General features: G+C 44.8%; 4 protein-coding genes across 5 annotated transcripts in view; 2 read left to right on the forward strand and 2 right to left on the reverse strand.

The window, feature by feature from the left end:
* dennd11 (DENN domain containing 11) overlaps positions 1-1,826 on the reverse strand; it is a 7,108-nt gene extending 5,282 nt beyond the window's left edge. Inside the window, exon 1 of the mRNA XM_031868010.1 lies at positions 475-1,826. Within this exon, the coding sequence (XP_031723870.1) occupies positions 475-853 (379 nt within the window). The 5' untranslated portion in view covers positions 854-1,826. The remainder of the gene's footprint in view (positions 1-474) is intronic.
* Positions 699-5,719, forward strand: wee2 (WEE2 oocyte meiosis inhibiting kinase). 2 transcript variants are annotated; one of them, XM_031867986.1, is made up of 12 exons: positions 699-1,533; positions 1,962-2,255; positions 2,359-2,567; positions 2,925-2,982; positions 3,283-3,476; positions 3,587-3,708; positions 3,828-3,974; positions 4,072-4,176; positions 4,255-4,340; positions 4,704-4,874; positions 4,971-5,119; positions 5,250-5,719. In XM_031867986.1, exons 1-12 carry the CDS (start codon positions 1,504-1,506, stop codon positions 5,410-5,412), a joined length of 1,728 nt encoding a protein of 575 aa, XP_031723846.1. In that variant the 5' UTR covers positions 699-1,503; the 3' UTR covers positions 5,413-5,719. The 2 variants fall into 2 exon arrangements, with proteins under 2 accessions (XP_031723846.1, XP_031723855.1); XM_031867995.1 differs by having other exon boundaries at positions 704-1,533; positions 3,307-3,476.
* Positions 5,720-6,305: 586 nt separating this feature from the next.
* Positions 6,306-10,346, forward strand: bida (BH3 interacting domain death agonist). The gene is made up of 4 exons (XM_031866885.1): positions 6,306-6,425; positions 6,784-7,051; positions 7,582-7,715; positions 8,782-10,346. The coding sequence occupies exons 2-4, from the start codon at positions 6,802-6,804 to the stop codon at positions 8,974-8,976; spliced, it is 579 nt and encodes a 192-aa protein (XP_031722745.1). The 5' UTR covers positions 6,306-6,425; positions 6,784-6,801; the 3' UTR covers positions 8,977-10,346.
* bcl2l13 (BCL2 like 13) overlaps positions 8,240-19,555 on the reverse strand; it is a 15,286-nt gene continuing 3,970 nt past the window's right edge. The window contains exons 5-7 of the mRNA XM_031866872.1: positions 18,409-18,481; positions 18,149-18,277; positions 8,240-12,066 (exon numbers count right to left, since the gene is read on the reverse strand). Of these exons, the coding sequence (XP_031722732.1) occupies positions 11,047-12,066; positions 18,149-18,277; positions 18,409-18,481 (1,222 nt within the window). The 3' untranslated portion in view covers positions 8,240-11,046. The remainder of the gene's footprint in view (positions 12,067-18,148; positions 18,278-18,408; positions 18,482-19,555) is intronic.

The raw sequence follows: 19,555 nt of genomic DNA on the forward strand, positions 1-19,555 counted from the left end.
ACACACACACACACACACACACACACACACACACACACACACACACAATATACCATCAAGTTACTTTCCATTCTGGCTTCTTTCATCCCGGCAACTTCCTCTAATTCTGTATTTCAGTCATGTAGCAGCAAAAGGTCAAGGGGCAGTAAGAAAGCTCTGACTCAGCTACTTTTACTCCATGTCCACTTAACATTTCCATGTATGACGCTGAAGCACTGAAATCCTGGTCTTGTTCTAATGGGATGGTTGTCCTTTAATACCAGCTTGGGTACCAATTAAATCAATTGAAGCTATTTATTAGGGTCTTGACATTTTAAATGTTTGACAACCCCACCTGGACTGATTGCAACATTCACCCCATGACTCAGAACATCAGACATTCCAAGATAATACTAATTTTAGTTGTCTAGTCCACAGATGACACTAATACACATGGGAGATGAGAGATCTCTTGCTACAGTCTGATTTGCTTACCTGATCTTGTATCAAAGGTAACCACAAACACAGCCACGATCTGGTCTTTTTCCTCCCACTGATCCCTCGCCGAGAGGCCGGGGAAGGGTATATGACGATCTGTACCGAGAGGCTCTGTCCACGGGCTTCCGTTCCCGCTGACAACCGCAGCTTTTCCACCGCTCGTCAGGCTGCGTGTGATGGTGGTGGCCGCGGTGGTGCTCCACCCAGTGCGAGCCGCGGTGCCCGTCGGTGCGTGCCGCCCGGCTGGCTGCGAACTTTTCGGTGCGACCCCCTCCCTGGGCGGCGGCGGCTGCTGCTGCTGGGCCGCCTGGTTCGGATCGGGCGGTGGGATCTCTTCCCAGTCCAGCAGCGGGGCTCGGTCCGACTGCTTCACCATGGTGCTGCTGCCTCTGAGGACTCGGGAAGGGAGAGAAAAATATAACAAAAACTTGTCCGTCCGGTTGAATCGAGTAGACTACGCAAGATGCTGGAGCCGGATCATCATTTGCTGCTGCTCGCTGGGTTGTTTTCTGTGTATTTGTAAGCGTGTCACATCCACTGACGGGCTGTTTTTCCTCCGCCTGTCTCACTGTTTTGATGACGTCACTGACTTCCGCCCACGTGTCTTTATTACTATTTCATACAGTGACCTAATTTGGGTTATGGGCTGTATATTTTTGCCCATAATACATTGCAAATTCACATTCTTATGGACATTCTGCCGTAGTGTGCCTGCTTTATTCAAGTCTATGACATAATCCTTCACAATACTTTAATTTGATCTAGTTTAGTTTGATCTAGAATGTGAATTTTAAGTTGTTATTACATTATCCATATGCATCCATATGCTTCGTGTAGTTAGATTTCCATATAGTTTTATGATAACGCCGTGTTAAATCGTCTACGCAATTAACAGCCATTTTATAGTCAGGTGTGTGGTTTATGAACAATTCAGCCAATCAGAGCGCTAGATTGTGTCAACCTGGCGGCGTAGTTTACTTAAACAGGAAGTAATTTACATACAAGGCGCGAAATTCAAGCGTGGTGATGGTGGTCGTGAGGGGATGTGACTTGTTGGTGAGTATTCATGATGAACACACATTATTACTCAAACTTAAATTACATACTGATGTGTGTGTTAATGACCACTATGTGAAGCACCTGTTGAGCTTGAAAATTACATAATGGCTTGACTGGGATTCTGCTTTTCAATTGCCCTAAATTACATGATTTGGTTGGAAGAATTAAAAAATACTAGTAATTTTGACTTATTGATACATTTATGGGACTTATGTTGTGGAAGTAAAAATTACCTTTTATCATACTGGATATATGTAAGCCTACTGTTTTAGAGATTGACTATAATTTGTTTTCTCTCATCTTGCTGAAGATACTTTAATTAACATAAATCCCAAATTTAAAATAGAAAAGGTGGTATTTTTGCTCTATAAAATCAGGCAAATGTTGGATCAATCATTTTATGGGAAACCTTTGCTAAAACTCAGGCCCCAAGCATGGCGACATTGTCTGACGAGATCAGCCAGCAGCTGGACTTCACTAGCTGTGGAGAGGAGGGGAGTAGCAGTGACAACAGCTCCGATGACTGCGCCTTCAGGATCTGCAGTCCCAGGAGCCAAAGTCCCATGATCCACAGTCCCGGCTCTGCGTGCAGGACGCCCAGGGTGCAACGCCACCGCAGTAGAAGCAACACCCTGTGTTCCCCTTTACAGTGCACCAGCCCTATACCTTACGCCTCCTGGAGTAAACTGAGGCTCTGTGACTCTCCCAGCACACCCAAGGTGGGAAGTAATTCAGATTGATAGTCCTTGGTGTGCCCCTGTGGTCCAAACCAGTTTATCTCCAGTGGGAGGAATTGCGTTTGTCTTTTTTTCTCCCCTGTAGAGCCTGCTATCGAAGTCGTCCCAGCCTTGCTCCAGCACCAAGATAAGCCGCCCTCAGCGGACCCTGCGTTTCGCCTCAGCTGCTGCTAACCTCATCCAGGCACCTTCCGTCAATGTGAATCCTTTCACCCCTGACACTGTCCGCAGGAACAGCGAGCAGCAGTGGAAGAACCGTTGTAGGAGTGACAATGATGGTGATTATGGACGCAGGTAACTAGGCTCCACGCTTCACTGTAGATCTGTAAGGGCATTGTAGGAGCCAATATGTGCCCAACATTTTTACTCACAGATGGGGATGATAATTGTGTGGAAAATTGCCCAAATGTGTATTTTAGAATATCTCGCTTAACAGAAATGAGTAGGTGTCAAAATAAGAGCTCTTTTCTTACAGCAAACATTTGAATGTCGTCATTGGTTGGTAGATTAGATAGAGGGTGAAATTTAAAAAATAATTTGAATTCTTCAAGCGTTTTAGCACTCTTGCATACAGGCCTGACTTTTATCCCTTACTAGTGTAGTTTTGTTCAGAGTATATAAAGGTCTGAATGCTATATTTTTATCTTTCAGGTTGAAACACAGCCTAATCTCATCTGAGGAGGATGATGAAGCCTTTCTCCCACCAAAGGTACAACTATTTTTATCAGTGCTGGATGTAACCCTCCCTCTCAGATGCTTCCGATATGATTTCATCATCAGCCTTCGTCATCTTCGCCTGCCTCCTCACTTCTTGTTTTGTCCAAAATTACATGCTGCCAATCCTACTTCCGGGATTTCTCGAAGGAATCTCCAAAAAAAAAAGTTCCGTCAGAATCTTTTTCTGAAGGAAGTGCTACCATATTTGGTGACACAAAGAAAACCCCACTCAAGACTGATCATTGTGACGCGTGTTCCTTCTTTTTGAAATTTATTTGATTTTTACCACAAGGCCCTCCGTCTGTTTATCTGGCAGAGGCGAGCTGTCCAAGCCTTCATGCTGTCGCGCTATGAGAGTGAGTTCCTGGAGCTGGAGTGCATTGGTGTGGGAGAGTTTGGAACAGTGTACAAGTGTGTGAAGAGGCTGGATGGCTGCTTGTACGCCATAAAGCGCTCTCGCCAACCCCTGGCAGGTTCTGCCGATGAGTGAGTCAGCAGCATGTCGCTCTGTGCCAGACACGGAACGGTTCATATAAAAAAAAATGTTGTTCCTGAATTGATCCACATTTATCTGACCATTTTTCATGTCCTCTCAGGCAGCTGGCCCTAAAGGAAGTGTATGCGCATGCTGTTCTTGGGCACCACCCACATGTTGTTCGCTATTATTCGGCATGGGCCGAAGACGATCACATGATTATTCAGAATGAATACTGTGATGGTAGGTTTCCCCTTACCACCAAAAGCACAGTTTAGGTCGAATGAAATGAAATTCTAAATATTTTTAGGTGAACTAGATTGAACTATGTGGTTTTGATACTGTTGATGTCTGGGTGCCAGGTGGAAGCCTCAGTGATGTCATTGTGATGAAGGAGGTGCAGGGTGAGCTATTTTCAGAGGCCGAGTTGAGGGATCTGCTCTTACAAGTGTCTATGGGGCTAAAATACATCCACAGCTCAGGCCTCGTACACCTGGACATCAAGCCAAGTAAGTGTCATTGGGCGGTTCCCCATGTAATTCTTGTAATGTCCCGTCTAAACCTGAAGTCTCTTGTGCCTAAAAACTCATTTCATCCCTTTTGCAGGTAATATATTCATTTGCCAGCATCCCAGCACAATTGCAGCGGGTGAAGGGGAGAGTGAGGAGGAAGATGACAGAAGCGCTTCAGCAGGAGTCATTTACAAAATTGGTACTGTGTTTTTAATGTTGGATACATTTCTACCTTACATCGTTGTTTGCTCTCAAGTCTGAGCCTTGTTTTCTGCAGGGGATCTGGGTCATGTGACATCGAGCAGCAGTCCTCAGGTTGAGGAAGGGGACAGCCGCTTTCTGGCCAGAGAGGTCCTGCATGAGGTAAAGATGTTGCAAAGTAATTAGTGTTGAAGGAAAAAGTAGGCTTGGCTTCTGAGTTAATAGCACCTCACTGTAGGTTAAAGGGCCAGTGTGTAGCATTTTAGGGGGATCTGTTGGCAGAAATGGAATAAAATGTTTCTGTATAATTAACTGAAAATGAGAATCTGCTATAGGTAGGGTCACTCACGTTTGTGCATCGACCACCGTTGTTCTTCTACACGCTTGGCACACAGGAGAAGCTTCAGTCGGTTGTAATCTGCAACCTCACCACTAGATGCAGCCAAATCCTACACACTGCACTTTTCAAGAAAATAATCTCAAATTCAGAGGTCCAGCTGTATTTGCATTGTCTCTCTGCTCTAGGAGTACAGCCACCTGCCAAAGGCAGACATCTTTGCTCTGGGCCTGACAATTCTGCTGGCGGCCGGTGCTCCTCCTCTGCCTCAAAATGGAAATGAGTGGCACAGCCTTAGAGAGGGGAAGCTCCCCAAACTGCCGAAGGAGCTATCTCCTCCCTTCAGAGGCCTACTTCAGGTGCTCTTGTTTCTGTTGTTTTTGAGCTGATACCCATGAAAAAAACACTTTGTCACTAGTATAGCTTGTCAAAAATGCCTTTTTTCTTTGAGTCAGTTGTTGCTGGATCCAGACCTGACGAAGCGTCCATCTGCCAGGGAGCTTTGCAAGCACGCGGTCTTGCGGGAGGATAGGACTGGGAGGGTGGCTGCTCAGCTTCGCAGAGAGCTCAATGTAGAGAAGTTCAGGACAGCCATGCTTGAAAAGTAAGAGGGAAAGCATGAGGGATAATTTAACATGCATCGCCAGTTCTGTCTTCTTCATCATTCATTCAGTCTGAAGACTTGCATGCTGATGCCGGTTAAAAGCATTATATTATTTCCATTTTCTCCACAGAGAGCTCCAGGAGGCTCGTCAGGCAGCTTTGTCACCCAGTCAGCACCTCTGTCCCCGGATGAAACCTGCTAAGATGGGGTCCCTACCCAGAGCTGGAAAGAGGCTTGTCGGTGGGAGGACTGTGCGATCCATGAGCTTTGGCTGCTCGGGGTATGGAGTCTGATGGGACGTCATAACGCCCACACGCCTGTCCTTTGCTCAGATGATATGAGAGTCCTTCTGCAACCAGGCTGCGGTAAAGAATGTCTCAAGGAGAGGACCGAATATACAGCAAAGATTTCGAGGGAACTGATAACTGGATTGAATCTTCCTATAAATCTTCAGAGTGATGTAGAGCTGTGGTTTGTGTGTTTTTAAAGGGCTTATCTGACTCACTCAAACAAGTGATTTTCTGGCAGAGGCGAGGTGTAACTGCTGCAGACGAATTTTCTTTTTTTTTTAACTGTAAATAAAAAGTTTTAAGCATTTTATCAGATGGCTTTCCATTTTTTGTTATTTGAGTTATCTTTGCTACTCTTAACTCTTGTACTATGTAATCCAAAAAGCACATTAAATAAAGGCTGTTGGACAGAGCCTCACAGGGACTTTCCACTGGCTCTTTTTTATCTAGAGCTGCAGACAACTGTGACTGTTAGGCTAGGGGTGGACTTAGGAAGGAGCTATGAGCCATCATACTGCATATTTGTTTTGAGAGCATGTCACGCGATTACGCTGATTTTGACAATACAGTCATTTGCTTAATCTTTGTATTCCATTGTACCTGCAGTAATTAAGGTGTTTTACAACAGGTTACATATAAGTGACATTGGGTAACTATCAGTAATATAAAGGGTCCTAAAAAACACACTGGAATCGTTATTTCATATGCCTTGGTAATTCAAGGAAGACTATTTTCATTTTGTTTCTGTTCCAGTTTATTACTTATTTTCTCTGGTTGTCTGATCTTGTGGAGTTTGTTTTGTGTGTAGTGGATTTCCGACTGTACTTGAAGGCACCATGACGGATTAAGGGTCCACCCCCCCCCCCCAAACTCTGATTATACAACACAATTGGAAGATGTGCCGTTTGTTCTCGTGCAGCTCACTCAACTACGGTGCTCGATGGCGCATCACTAGCTAGTCAACTATTGTTAGTAGGAATTTAAAAAGCGGAAGCAGCCCGGCATAAGAAACGAATGTGAGTGAACGTATCCACACTAACAAACAAATCTCCGGTTTTACTTATGCTTAACGTTAACTGTATTATCGAGAATTTAACTAACGGTACCTAATGTAGCATTGATAACTTAAGTTAGCATTAGCTTTGACTTCTGGTCAGTTTACCCGACGTCAGACTTTCAAATTATTTATTGTCTTAGTTGTTGTGGTTTATAGTTGATGCTGATGTTTGTTCATACTAATGTTAGTCCTCTAACGTTAATCGCGTTCCTCTTTTATAAAACCTAACTTTGTGAGTGGGTTAGCTGACTTTGCGTGAGTTTGTTTCATCACGTCGGTGAACATTGCTAGCGTTAACCTCCTATTCTGGTTTTTAGACCCGAGGGGTATAATCAATGGATGACCTGGGGTATCTCACCAGTGGGCACAACGTTGCCCTGGTCATTCTGTCCTTCCTCCAAGCTGACTGTGGAACTTCAGAGTACGGGAAGGAGCTCCTCTCCCTGGGAAAGGACTTTAATCTGACCCGGGACATCAACGGCCCCAGACCAGACGATGGAGGCCTCGAAACTGATGGTCACTTGAGCAGCAGCATCACAGCTGCTCTTCTTGATGTTGAGCCTTCGGTGGAACTGCAGTGGCCCAGTGAGTACCTGGATTACTAACTTTAAACTGTACTCTGCTCATATACAGGTGACATTATAGACTCAATGTCATACTAGCACACCACAGACAGTATATCAACTGTTTATCTTTGAGGCTTGTACAAACAAGTGTCTTATTGCTGAAATCAAAATGTAAGCTTTTTTGCTGGATGAGTCAAAAACATGTGGTTTAACACACCAGTGAGCTTGTGTAATGTAGATATTTTCCACTTTATCACAGTCAGAGTTATGAAACAACTTGTGTCTTTAAGGGAAAGCAGGAAGTGATCAAGTCGACCATTTCATGTAATGGCTGGCTCTGTTGAGGCAAACTCTGATCCACATTCATACATCTCTCACTTGATCACTGCATACAACTTTTAACCCCATATAATCAAGTTACGTGGGCTCAAGAGATCAAATGTGTGATATTGTTGTCCAGAATATTGAAATGGATTAAATGAAGGTGCATTGCTTGGAGTTAATTTGTGATTTGTGCACTGATGTTTGGACCGTCTTGTTTTCCTGCAGGGAACCATGAAGAGGCAGCAGCTCTTCAGCAGATTGCAGAAGGGCTGCGAGAAATCGGCGACCAGTTTGAACACAATGTTGTAGCTGAGGCTACGCAGAACCTCAGCAGGAACATATCGGCCTCCCCCTCTGAGGTGAGTCTACGCTGAGCTCGGGAGGTGTTGATGTTGTGACGGTCATTGTCTGTTATAGATAGGACTATAGATAATCTGAGTCAAAGTTAGACACACAACTACCGTGTACAGTGGTGTATAACAAGGAGATCACCACATCCATATTTTGTATCTTGCAATATAACCATTATTGAATTTGTCCGTGGTTTCCACTTTGAATCAAGTTTAGCTGAGGCAGTAAGCCACCCAGGTACTGACTTATTATCTTGTGATCCATTAGCCACAGTCACTAAATACAGCCTGAGCTGTGTTAAATACTGAAAGGTACTACAAGGGACTTTGATTATGTGTTGGTTTTGGTGGTGTCAGACCGTGATGCAGTAAAATTAGAGGTTTTCTAAAGAGATCCTGGTGCTCGGGAAAACTGACAGTCTGACCTATACAGTCCTGGTTCTGGTTCTCCGGGGCCTCCCTTCCCTCCAGCGGGGCCATCAATAAGGCCTGGGTCTCCAGCAGTGTGGGGTCATTGGTGATTGATTTAATCTGATCTCAGTGGTAATAATGACAAGCTTTAAGAATATCTACAAAGAAACAGACAATCTTGTCTCTGATGGTCTCGTTTGGTTATGTCGGTCATATAGAGTCATCAAAAATACATTAAGACTTTTTCATAACCAGTTAAAAGTACTTAGTTTGGTGGTTTCTGTTTGAGGATAGGTGAGGACCCATGTCCACTGTAAAACACCATGGGAAACCCTAAATGATGAACTTTATGCTCTACATTATATTGTATTAGTTTTATTGTTAGGTATTCCATAATGTTTAGTATTACAAGAACACATTTACCTAAGATATACTCGCTACTTAGGTGGGCAAGATATGCAATCATTTATTTATGCCACCCAAAACAAAAGTGCTTATTGCCAATATTATTTTAGCCAAAGGAACTACACATTAGATTTCTGTAATAGAGCAATGTGTATATACTGAGATTAGCCGGATTAAGGTCATTAAATTAGAATTTTTACATTAATGAATTGAAAACGTCATGTATCAATTGATCCTTTTGTTCATTTGTGCTTCGCAGCAGTGGAAAGATCACCTTCGGTGGGAGGTGGACAGAGTGATGAGGCGGGGCGTGGGCCTGGAGCATCTTCCCCAGGAGCGCGTCATCCTGGCCTTCACGCTCACCCTGGTGAAGGGAGTGTGCAAGCGGGCCCCCCGGCTCCTCAGGAACCTATTCGACACGGTACTGCAGCGCTTCAGCCCTGGTGACTTGTGAGGAAATAACAGAAACGCGTGGTGGAAGACAGCGGAATGTGAAACTGGCATCTGGTCGTCACGACCGGTTGACCGTGTTGGTTAAACAGAAGTAAAAACACTTTTCAGACGTAGAATTATGAGTTTAGAGTCATATTTGGAAAACGGGAAATAGGTTGATTTTGAGACTTGAATATTGTCATTCCTTCATTTGTTTACCATTGCTTAAAAAATGTATTTTTTCATTTTGTACTTGAAGGACAATTTTGTATTCGATTAATTTTCTTTTGGCGTGTACTTGTATGTCTATTATAGTGTCACGTGATTAAATCTATTTTCATGTGATCCGAGTCTAATTTCAACCTGAAATACTTTGAGATTGTATTTTATTGAACATGAAGTGTGTTGATCTTTGGCAATGCAAAATTTAAATGTACACACATTTGAACAAACCACCACAGAACAGGTTCTCATTGTTTTAATTATTCTCATCTCAAATAGTGTTGTAGGAAACTCGAGGTACAAAGTGTGTTTGGGACCTTTTGCCATCCACCCTACTTCGTACTTTAATGGTTTCCCTTTGAAAGCAGGAAGTCTGTGTATTACTGTGTATTACATGTGTATACACTGACTGACATACATGGAAATGGTTCATCAAACACAATGTCCTAACAGCCATTCTTGAATTTTCATAGTGATAAAACTTACCACAATATCTCCAAATTCTTTAAGAGAAAACAGAAGTGGCGACGCACCAGTGAACAAAATGCAGTTTGTCCCCTTTTAATAAACGGTTCTGATGACGAACTATCATGTGAGCTCTCAAAGGGGCGGGACAACTAAAGGTCTAGATTTAACGAGGGGGGAGAACGTGAGACATTCCACTAGAACACTTCACTTTCTGTTTAAGTGCTCCTGCACTGTACTGAAGATTGGCTCACTAGTAACTGCAGAGGTGATATTCATGCAAAAATGTATTTCATAGCAACACAAGAGGTTGAAACTTACTTCTAAAAACAAATCTCGATGAAGTGCGTTGATGCCGTTTTGATTGTCGCTGAAGAACCCATTTTTGCCATCAATACCTCATTCTACTGGTGAACAGGACAAAGTAACTGGGACAGACCGGATAGTCATTGGAAAGCTGAGGCATGAGTCGGGTACATTATAAGCAGTGGAGAAATAATAGTGATGGGTACAAAGCAAAATACTGAGAACTAAAGTTCAGTTAAAGTTAAGACGGGGAAGAAACTGCAGAGAACGAGGTTTAACAGAGGAAGTAGCACAACCAGTCAATCCAATCCCGAAAGCTGTTTCCATTAAAAGGCTGATTGAATTGACATTTCTACTAGAGAAGCAGCAGAACTGTATCCAAGGAACTGAAATACTTTCATCCAATCATTGTTTCAATACACAAAAACTGGAAAGATGGAACATAAATCTAAGCTAATATGCATGTTGTGTCAGAAGTAGGTTCAAACGGACAAATAAAATCGGATTAGTTTCTTGTCCATATCATACATTTGGTTTGTTGATCAGAATAAGTCATCACAGTTAGAGGGGGGGGACATATAAATAAATGCCACTCTGCTGCAGAGGAAGCGAGGAAGCTAGAAGTCTCACAGCAACAGCAAATGTCGACTTTGAGGTTCACCGTAGCAAAGGGAGTGTCAGTGAATTCTTCCATGTAAAAACACTGACTCATAACAGTGCTGACAGTGAGCCACAGACACAAGAGAAAGCAAAACAACAGGAAGAGGGGTGAAGTACACAAACTTTCCAACCAAAGACATAAAGGGCTGGAGTCTTAAGAACTAAGACAGAAGAAAAACACCAAAAGTAAGGAAAACAATGGAGTGCATTGTCCTCTTTCTGCGTGTGCACCTGGTGCAGTGGATCAGCAGTAAGGTTGTGGATTAGGTGAGATTTTGGTTTCCTGGGGGGCATTTTCACAGATTTAAAACCTTCCAAAAAAGGACAGCAGATAAAGCAGCCTCATTTAGTAAGAAGAGTCCCACCATGTGTGTACTAATACATTTACTTCTACCGTAACATTGCGTAATATACATTCTCCAACCTTGAGAAAGATTTTCTACTTCCTCCTGTAGCTCATGACACCATACGCCATTACGGCAGCGAGGACCACCAGTGTAGCGCCTCCATAAAGCATCGCTGAGAGATCTGATTCTGGTTCAGGCTGCATTGGGGGCTCCTCGGCTGGGGGTTCTACAGGGGCCATTACAGCCTCTGGGACGAGTGCAGCCTGCAGGACCTCTGCCACGGTCTCTGCCTCTGGCTCCTCTGGCTGGGGAGGCACTGCGACGGGCTCCTGTTCTGGTTCAGGAGCGGGTTCCGAGGTGGCGTCATGCACTGCTGGTGCTGCTGGGGTTTCCTTGGCTAGAGATTGGGGTGTCACCTCAGCAGGCACTGGGGCGGTTGTTGCAGCAGCTGGTTCTGGCTCAGGCTCCGGTTCTACCGCAGGAACAGATAACGGTGCTGCAGGCTGGGGCTCAGAGGGAGGGGGAGGCCGCTCTGGTTCTAAGGAGATGAGGGAAGGCTCCGCCGACAAGCTCGCGGGAATCTCTATTACAACCGGGTCCTCTAATGAAAGCAGGGACGCCGGGTCTGTCGAGTCCGCCTCAGCCGACACTGGAACGGGTGGAGTCTGCTCCCTAAATTCTTCCCTCAGCTCGGCCAGCTCGCTCTCCGTGCCCAAAACGCTCATCATGCTCTCGTCTATCGCTCCGACGTCGCCGCCTTCCTCGAGCAGCTCGGCGTCTTCGCGCTCGACGTGGACAATGTCCGAGTTCGAGGAGTTGTTCTCGCTGCGCTCCTCGGCCAGAGCCGCGCCCTCGTTGCTGTCCAGGCTCTTGACGTCTTCGCGGTCCATCGCGCCGACCTGTGCCCAAGACTCGTGGCTGGCCAGAGACACGGGAAAGCTTTCCGTCTGCCAGGAGCTCTGCTCACTGCTGTTGTCCCCAGTGCAGAGCAGCGAGGAGGGGGGGCTGAGCTGGTCGGGATGCTGGTCCCCGGAGAGGATGTAGATGTCGTTGCTGTCTTCAGCAATGGTCACACCTCGCTCCTCCTCTGGCTCGAGGCTGAAGATTTCACCCTGTGGTAGACAGACGGAGACAAATGGCATCAACATTCTGGATATGCAAAGTGTGTAAATGTGTTATTTTGTATAATGAGTTTGCTCTTTGGGTGCAGCAGTCTACATTCAGCACAACGCTGCACTGCTTTACACCTGATGTTAGCCTTGTATCACCACCTAGTGGTACACAGCTATCAATCAACAGCCATCTGCAAGCCTCTCCTCTTATGCAACACGCTTATCGTATGATCACGTGGGTGTGAGTGACTGACACAGAGGTCGGCTTGCTGAAGTGAAATATGTTGAAGTAAATCCCACGGTAGAGTCTGCGGAACTAAACACACTTTTTACCTCAAAAATATTGAAAAGGGTCAAACTTTTGTTTGTGCCAAAGCTAGTTTTTCATGTCAGCGTTTCACAAAACTGCAAAGAAAACAAAAAACGAGAGAACGACCCCGGCTGTCCACATCTTTCCATTTTGCTGAGTGTGCAGTGATGAGGTGCAGAACTCACAGTATATGGCTCAGAAATAGGCCATTGTTCACAATGAGCCCAGAGGAACATGATACATACTGACATCATGCTCACTGTCTTGAGGGCATGTGTGTTGAACACACCACGTGAATAAAGAGGCCAATAAGCCCTTTCTCACAGCAGCCACTTTGACATCTCATTGCAGGGCAAACACAGGTGCAATTAATTACATTAATTATGGCCCTGTTCCTATTACGCCAGCTGTGGCATCGTGCATGCTGGCTCACTGAAACTACTTTTACACACCACATAGAATGTGGCCATAATGCATCTGATCAACCACACCTGCTCTGTCAAAATACATACATCCAGCAGCTGACATAATCACAATGATATTGTCAACATGCTGGTGTTTAGCAAGTATAATATTTAGCATATTAGCATGCTAACATTTGCTTATTAGCACAAAATGCAAGTTACAGCTATGGCTGATGTCATTGGTTCAGCTTGGGTATTTGGTCAAAACCCCTAAGAATTAGACACATTAAATCATTGATCTGATGATGGTACTCCATGAACAGTTATTACCAAAAAGTACGATTCAACCAGAGGGGAACATACACATCTGACTGTACAAAATTCGCAGCAATCTATCCAATATTTGTTTGCGATATTTCACTCAAAACGACAATAGTGTATCTCAAGGTGGCCGTAGAGGAAAGGTCAGGGGATCATCAAAGTCTGTCGGCTTCATCCTCTGGGGACCATGAACGTCCGTATAAAGCTTCATTGCAAGCCATCCAACACTAGCAGAGACATTTCCGTCTGAACCAAAGTGGTGGGATTATCGTTAGCAAAGCCAAAATAGACAAAAGAAGATGCTGAAAGTAGGCTGGGTGTATAGTAAACAGTTCATCTGGGTCTACAGATAAACCATGCCGGACTGGGTTGAAGTGAAATGTTGGCTAGGTCATGAGCAGGCTTCTCCATCTTGTTTCTGTGCGTGTCACAGAGGTGTCACCTGAACAGACGGAATTCAAACAGACAGTGAGCACAGAGGTGTTTGTTCTGCGAGTGCAGCAGACAGAAATGTTCTGACAGCAAAGATCAGCTCCCTCAGCAACAACGTCTCTTTTGAAAACATGATAATATGTCACGATGTTCTTCAGAGTCTCATTGACCTCCAATTTGCATCTGATCCACACCGTATAGTTTCTGAGGAAGCATACAGTATGGAAATGATTATTGACCCGTGTAAATACAACTGTTAGCTGACATGGTCACGCTGTGAAGGTTGTTTTCCTTACAAGGGCAGTCCGTGGATGCAACGGTAGCTGAGAGATTAAATCTCTCAATTCCATCGTTATCCAACATTCGCTCTCTCCGTAAGCTGATTTGCATGTGGGAGAGCGCGAGCGTGTCACACAACCATTGCCCTCACAGCAGAACGGTGCCGAGGGCAGACAGGAACGACAACTGTCGATCCTTCGCCTGCATTTAGTCTCAAGTTCATGCTGCTCCTCAGTCATCTACAATTTAAAGCGACAATAAACCGAAAAACGAGGTTACACTGAGTGCCAACTGGGCGTGCCAAAACGTAGAACACAAGCACCAACGATAAACTATTGGTTTCATAACTTTCCAGGCAATTTGGTCGTAGTCGTCATAGAAACTATGTGATTTATCCTGGACAAATTTGATATCAAAACAGGAGAAGTTAGATTCATAGTGATTCATGAAAATACAACTTCACATAGAAGGATTCATGAAAAACAAAATGTACGAATACACAAAAATAATTCATCTTTGTCCATATCTTCACAAAGGAAAAATAATAAAAATACACACCTGACTTTATCCTTATATTTGCTCTTAATGCTCCGTGTCGTTGTCCTCCAGCACTGCTGGAGCTGAGAAACACACGGATGTTTTAAGTGTTGTTCTGTCGAGAGGCGTGTCCCATAGTTCTCCACCCTCACCCCGAGGCAAACTTTATAAAACAAGTTCACATTCCTGCTGGTAAGGCGAGGGTGTACCTCCCTACGTTACACTGCTCTCATATCAAACTGAATCAGACAGGCATCGGAGGGCCAAGTAACGTAGCCACTGCCCGAAAGCACCTTTAAAAAAAAACTAAGAAATATCTCTAAACACGCTGGTATATCGGGAGACGAAACCAGCTGCCACATTCTTGTGACGGTTACAAGTGCTTACATTGCCACAAACCGCTGCTTTGGAAATCCAAACATTAGATCTTGGGTGTAACAAAAGGCTCACTTTCCATATTTACAAAATGTCAAATCCACGAGAATACAAAACAAACAGGGTTTCACAGGTTTTTTTGAATGATTATTCAAACCAGAGACTCGTACGTGCTCTTGACATTTGTGAGGATTATGTCATCACTGTTCCTGGCGGACGAGCACTGCAGGAGGTCACACAGCAGCTGACAGAGCGACGGCTGGACTGCTCATCACGGTTTGTACCTTTAACTCTCAGTGGGACTCTGGTCAGTCATCACACAGAATGGCTATGCAAACTGTGGCCGGTGCTCTTTCACATTGCGATACATGCAAAACCAAATCATTTTGACTGAATAGGTTCATAGTGGAAGACCCGCTCTGCCTCCTGCCGCTACAGTCAGATGTGCAGCATCAAAATTTGCATGGGTAAATATATGTTTTTGTCCCGTCATCATAACCAGTGTTGTGGCAGCAGGGAGGCTGATGGACAGACAGGAGGCTGGAGAGGAGGGATGGCTGCCCTGTTTAAACCTTGGCAGGCAGCCAGCGTGCTGCTGCCGTACAAGTTATTAAGCGAGCTACAAGTGGGCCAGTCCAGCCCCCGGTGATGATGTTTTTAGAGGATTACGAGTTATTTTTTATTGGGGGGGGGAGAGGGGGCTTCCTCAGCCTACACAGGCAGTCTACTCTGGTCCAGTCTCACGCCAATGCAGTGGCACAGCGATGCACATGTTTCATCCCTGGAGCTGGAGAGAGGGCGCTTACATAACATGGGGGAGAACTGTTAAACTACGCAGAGTGCAGCGTGAAGCGACACGGCCCAGGCTGGAACCCTTGAAGCATCATCACGAAATGTCATCACTGCACCTTCACCACTGGAGCAGCAGCAGAAGCAGCGATTTCAAATGTAGAACTGAGAAGTTGCTTTATTCGCCTTTTAAGATATGCTGCTTTGACTATCAATTTACCATCAAACATACTGCAGTAAAATGATATGACTCCATTATCCCTTTTCTCTTTGCTAATGGGTCAGGTGCAGTTATCAGCACGCCACTTTTAAACCCCAGGAGTCCCATTACATCACACGCACAAGGACAGTAATATGAAATGGCTGTTGTGCACACTCAGTTCTCGTCCAGCAGTTTTCACTGAAGGACAATCATCTTGATTCCTCATCCGGAAAGACAAACCATCGCACCCAAGCACACACACACACACAACCCAGAGAGGCACTGAACTACAACCAACTAACTCTACCCTCCAGTTTAGAGCTTCCAGTACGTCTCTTTCATTTCAGAATCTCTTCCTCCAGTAGGCCATTTTCTTTTGCTCGTCTCCCCCCCCCCCCCCCCCCCCCCCCAAATCATATCCCCCCTCCTCCCCCCACCTGCCCCTGGCTGTGCACCGTCTTCGGGCTGCTGGTTTTGTTCCTGTCAAATGAAGTGTACAGCACATTAAGGTCATAATAATCCGTATTGTATTCTGATGTAACCGACAATGGCATCACGAGAGGCACTCAAATCTAGCAACTTCACTGGAAAGTGACCAACCCGGTACTAATCTGTGCATTTAGGATTTGTTTGTTTCGTGTCGCTTCAACAAAAAATGCGGGAACGGATTGATAAATAAATGAGATAAATATGAACAAAACATGCATTTAGCATTTTTGTATTTTTTTGCTCTGCAAGTTCACATTTCATGGAATGAGATTATCGTGCTACAATAAATTAAAACAAAACCTGTACAGTACGTTTACTCCCAACCACTCAACAATGACCCGAACTAGAACTATTGCTCGAGCAGAGAGATCTATTCGACGGCTAAGAGTTTCTCAGAGTAAACATTCGCGCACACAAATGCATCCAGACCAATGAGCTCACTCTGCCGTTGCTTCCAACATCACGAGTAAATCGTCCTACCTCAACGAGAAGTCTTGAAAACTCTGGATGGCCTGAATAAACAGCAGACGGTCCTAGTTTCTGCTGTCTATTGGACCGCTCGTGGAGTGGATGCAGAGAGAGAAGTGTGCATGCAGGCAGCTGTCAATCCAACGGAGATTTCACTTCGCTCTCACTGGCTCACCATGCCCACCCTCTTTCTCTTGCCCCTCCCCTCCTATCGCCAGTCTCTTCATGCAATCTCTCCCCCCCTCCCCCTCCCCCTCCTTTCTCTCTCTCCATCCCTCCATTGCTGATCCTGGCCCAGACTATCATCCGGTCATCCCCTGTGACATAACACAGAGCAAGAATGTCGCTTTGTTTGGAGCCAGCGCTTTATATTCACGTTACTTTGCACGAAACCGGGCCGAGCGTCGTGACAATGAGGTAGTGGCGACCGGAGCAGCGGTTAACGCGTCAAGTCACGTGACCCTTAAATCAGCATGACCTCGTTCGTGGAGCCATCTGTGGCACAGTGTTCCACTTATTACAACGTCGGAAAACTAAACGCTCACAATGAGACGACATATCAGTGGCACCTTGCATAGCTTAAATGCAAACTGCCGAGATTACTGGTCCACTCACACGAGAGTTCATGTTGTTGGGATGGTTAAATATGCTAAAGTAAAAATCCAAAGCGTTAATATATCTGCTATGTAAAGATGTGGTGGAGTAATGGTCGCGCTCCCTCTGTGTGTGTTGTAATCGGAGCTTCTGTGCTTTGTTTACATACCTGGACCGTGCATGAGTCCCGGTGTGTTGTGCCCTACTGGCTAGCTAATGGCCGCCACTCAACGACCCCCCTCCCCTCTGCTTCCCCCTCAGGGTTACACAGCTAGCTCAGTCAGCAGTGTTGCCATTGTTTGCACTGCTCGGGCTGTTAGCACCGCTAGCTGTAAGTTGTCACTGCGTTGAGAGCCTTGTGGAGTCAAACCCTCAAATGTAGACGTGCTCTGAATGTGGAAGTCTGTACCTTAAATAAGCATATTATCTTCATCAAGAAACGCCAATAATTAATTTATCCCGAAGAACAAGCAACATCTTATGAACCACAAATACTATCACATGTTAAACCCATGATTAAGTGTTGTCAAAAGATGGACGTTCAAGTTGTAAATGACCACAAAGAAGATTGTATGCAAGTGTTTAATTCGTTCTGGCTGATAGGAGGACAGCGGTTACTGGTTGTGTAAGTATTATTTTGTAAAAACAAAAAGACCAAACAGGGCCAGCGAAAGGGTCTCTTTGGTATAAAACATCTGTGCAGGTAACTCACTGATGCCCTCATCTGGCTATTCTGAGTTCTGCACATCTCATTTACTTCATATTTAAGCATGGTGCAAGCATTTTCCATCTAAATATGCACTACAAGAACTATTTAGACTTCCAGGTGACCAAATATCAAATAAAAGGGCGGGCATATAAAGCTTTTATTTAAAAACTCACCCATCCCCCTTGCTGAATGATGTAGCCCGCTTCATCCTCCTCTAGGAAGCGCACCCCCAGGTGCAACAGAGTGGTCAGAGACTGGCCTTCGCTTTGTAAAGCCTGCAGCAGCACCAAAGGGACGAGCACCTGGGAGAGAGGAGTAGACGTTCAAAGGTGAGAGGGGAGTGAGGGGAGAAGAAGAAAGGACGGCAGAGGTAATCCATATATGAAATGGAAGATTAAATGTTGCACCGTTTGCATGTTTCATAAAAACCCACCTTGCTCCAGCCTCCCTGTGTGTGTATTGAGAGATCCTGTGTTGTGTCTCTGAATCTCTGGTAGTCCAGAGGCCTGAAACCCACACAGACATAATCACTGGTATTAAACATAAACGGTCTACATATCGCTGTTTAAGAATTAGATAAATGTGTCTAGAATACAAGAGTTATTCATACTCGGCATCCAACATTAACTTTTTTTATCACCTGCCAAGGTCTTGCATTCATTGCATATTGTATTTCTGTGATTTCTCTTATAATCTGCGATCATGAAGTCAGATCTATGTTGGGTTGGCATTCACAAAGTTCACTAACAGATCTCGTGTGTGTGCCAGTGAAGCCACACACTCCTCCTTGGTCAAATTCACACACACAGCTGTAATGGATTTGTGTTATGCATTGTGCTATAGAATATAAATGCGTTTGTCTTGTAAAGCGGATGTCATCTATGCTTAAAATTAAACCCTTTTTTATAGTCAGTTTTTTTTGCATATGATTCAATATCTATGGAGCACGTCCAAAAAGCTGCTTTATATTCTCTGGGGTACTTCCCCTGAGCATGAATGGTCTTTTGCTCAGTAACACAGTTGGACATTGGCCAGTGCAACCACAGTCTAATCTGTTGGCCAGAGAGCAACTCCTGGTAACAGCTGGTGCTGATGCTGTGCTCAGGTGAACCTCCCTTATGTTCAAATGACTTAGATTAAAATCTACAATAGTGTGGTTGCATATTCATCATCTGTGAGCAGTCTCCGTCTGTGTGAACGCTGTGTGACAACACCTTTCCCAGTGATTGATGGATTTTCAAAGCGGTCTGGTTTAGAAAATTAAAAATGAGTGAGTGTGTGTGTGTGTGTGTGTGTGTGTGTGTGTGTGTGTGTGTGTGTGTGTATACGCGTGTGGGAAAGAATGTGTGTTAAGTCAATACATTCGAGCAAAAACTCATGCATGTTATTGTGTTCAATCTTAATACGATCAGAGCTGAATGCAAACCTTTCAGCCACTTTCATGCCGTACAGTTCAAGAGTTCACCAAGAAAGAAAATGACCTAAACAGCAGTGCATCAACATTGACTTGGTCATTCCTGAGATTGTAGCTCTCACACACACACACACACACACACACACACACACACACACACACACAC

This window comes from Anarrhichthys ocellatus, unplaced genomic scaffold, assembly GCF_004355925.1.
Source record: "Anarrhichthys ocellatus isolate YVR2014 unplaced genomic scaffold, GSC_Weel_1.0 scaffold2, whole genome shotgun sequence".
NCBI lineage: Eukaryota > Metazoa > Chordata > Actinopteri > Perciformes > Anarhichadidae > Anarrhichthys > Anarrhichthys ocellatus.

What these genes read in the sequence shown, in the direction of transcription:
- wee2 (XM_031867986.1), top strand. Translation starts at nt 1,504, where the DNA reads ATGGTGGTCGTGAGGGGATGTGACTTGTTG. An exon ending in CTGGCAGGTTCTGCCGATGA is followed by an intron (nt 3,477 to 3,586) that starts GTGAGTCAGCAG and finishes ATGTCCTCTCAG; the next exon opens with GCAGCTGGCCCTAAAGGAAG. An exon ending in CCTTCAGAGGCCTACTTCAG is followed by an intron (nt 4,875 to 4,970) that starts GTGCTCTTGTTT and finishes TCTTTGAGTCAG; the next exon opens with TTGTTGCTGGATCCAGACCT.
- bida (XM_031866885.1), top strand. Translation starts at nt 6,802, where the DNA reads ATGGATGACCTGGGGTATCTCACCAGTGGGCACAACGTTGCCCTGGTC. An exon ending in GGTGGAACTGCAGTGGCCCA is followed by an intron (nt 7,052 to 7,581) that starts GTGAGTACCTGG and finishes GTTTTCCTGCAG; the next exon opens with GGAACCATGAAGAGGCAGCA. An exon ending in TATCGGCCTCCCCCTCTGAG is followed by an intron (nt 7,716 to 8,781) that starts GTGAGTCTACGC and finishes TGTGCTTCGCAG; the next exon opens with CAGTGGAAAGATCACCTTCG.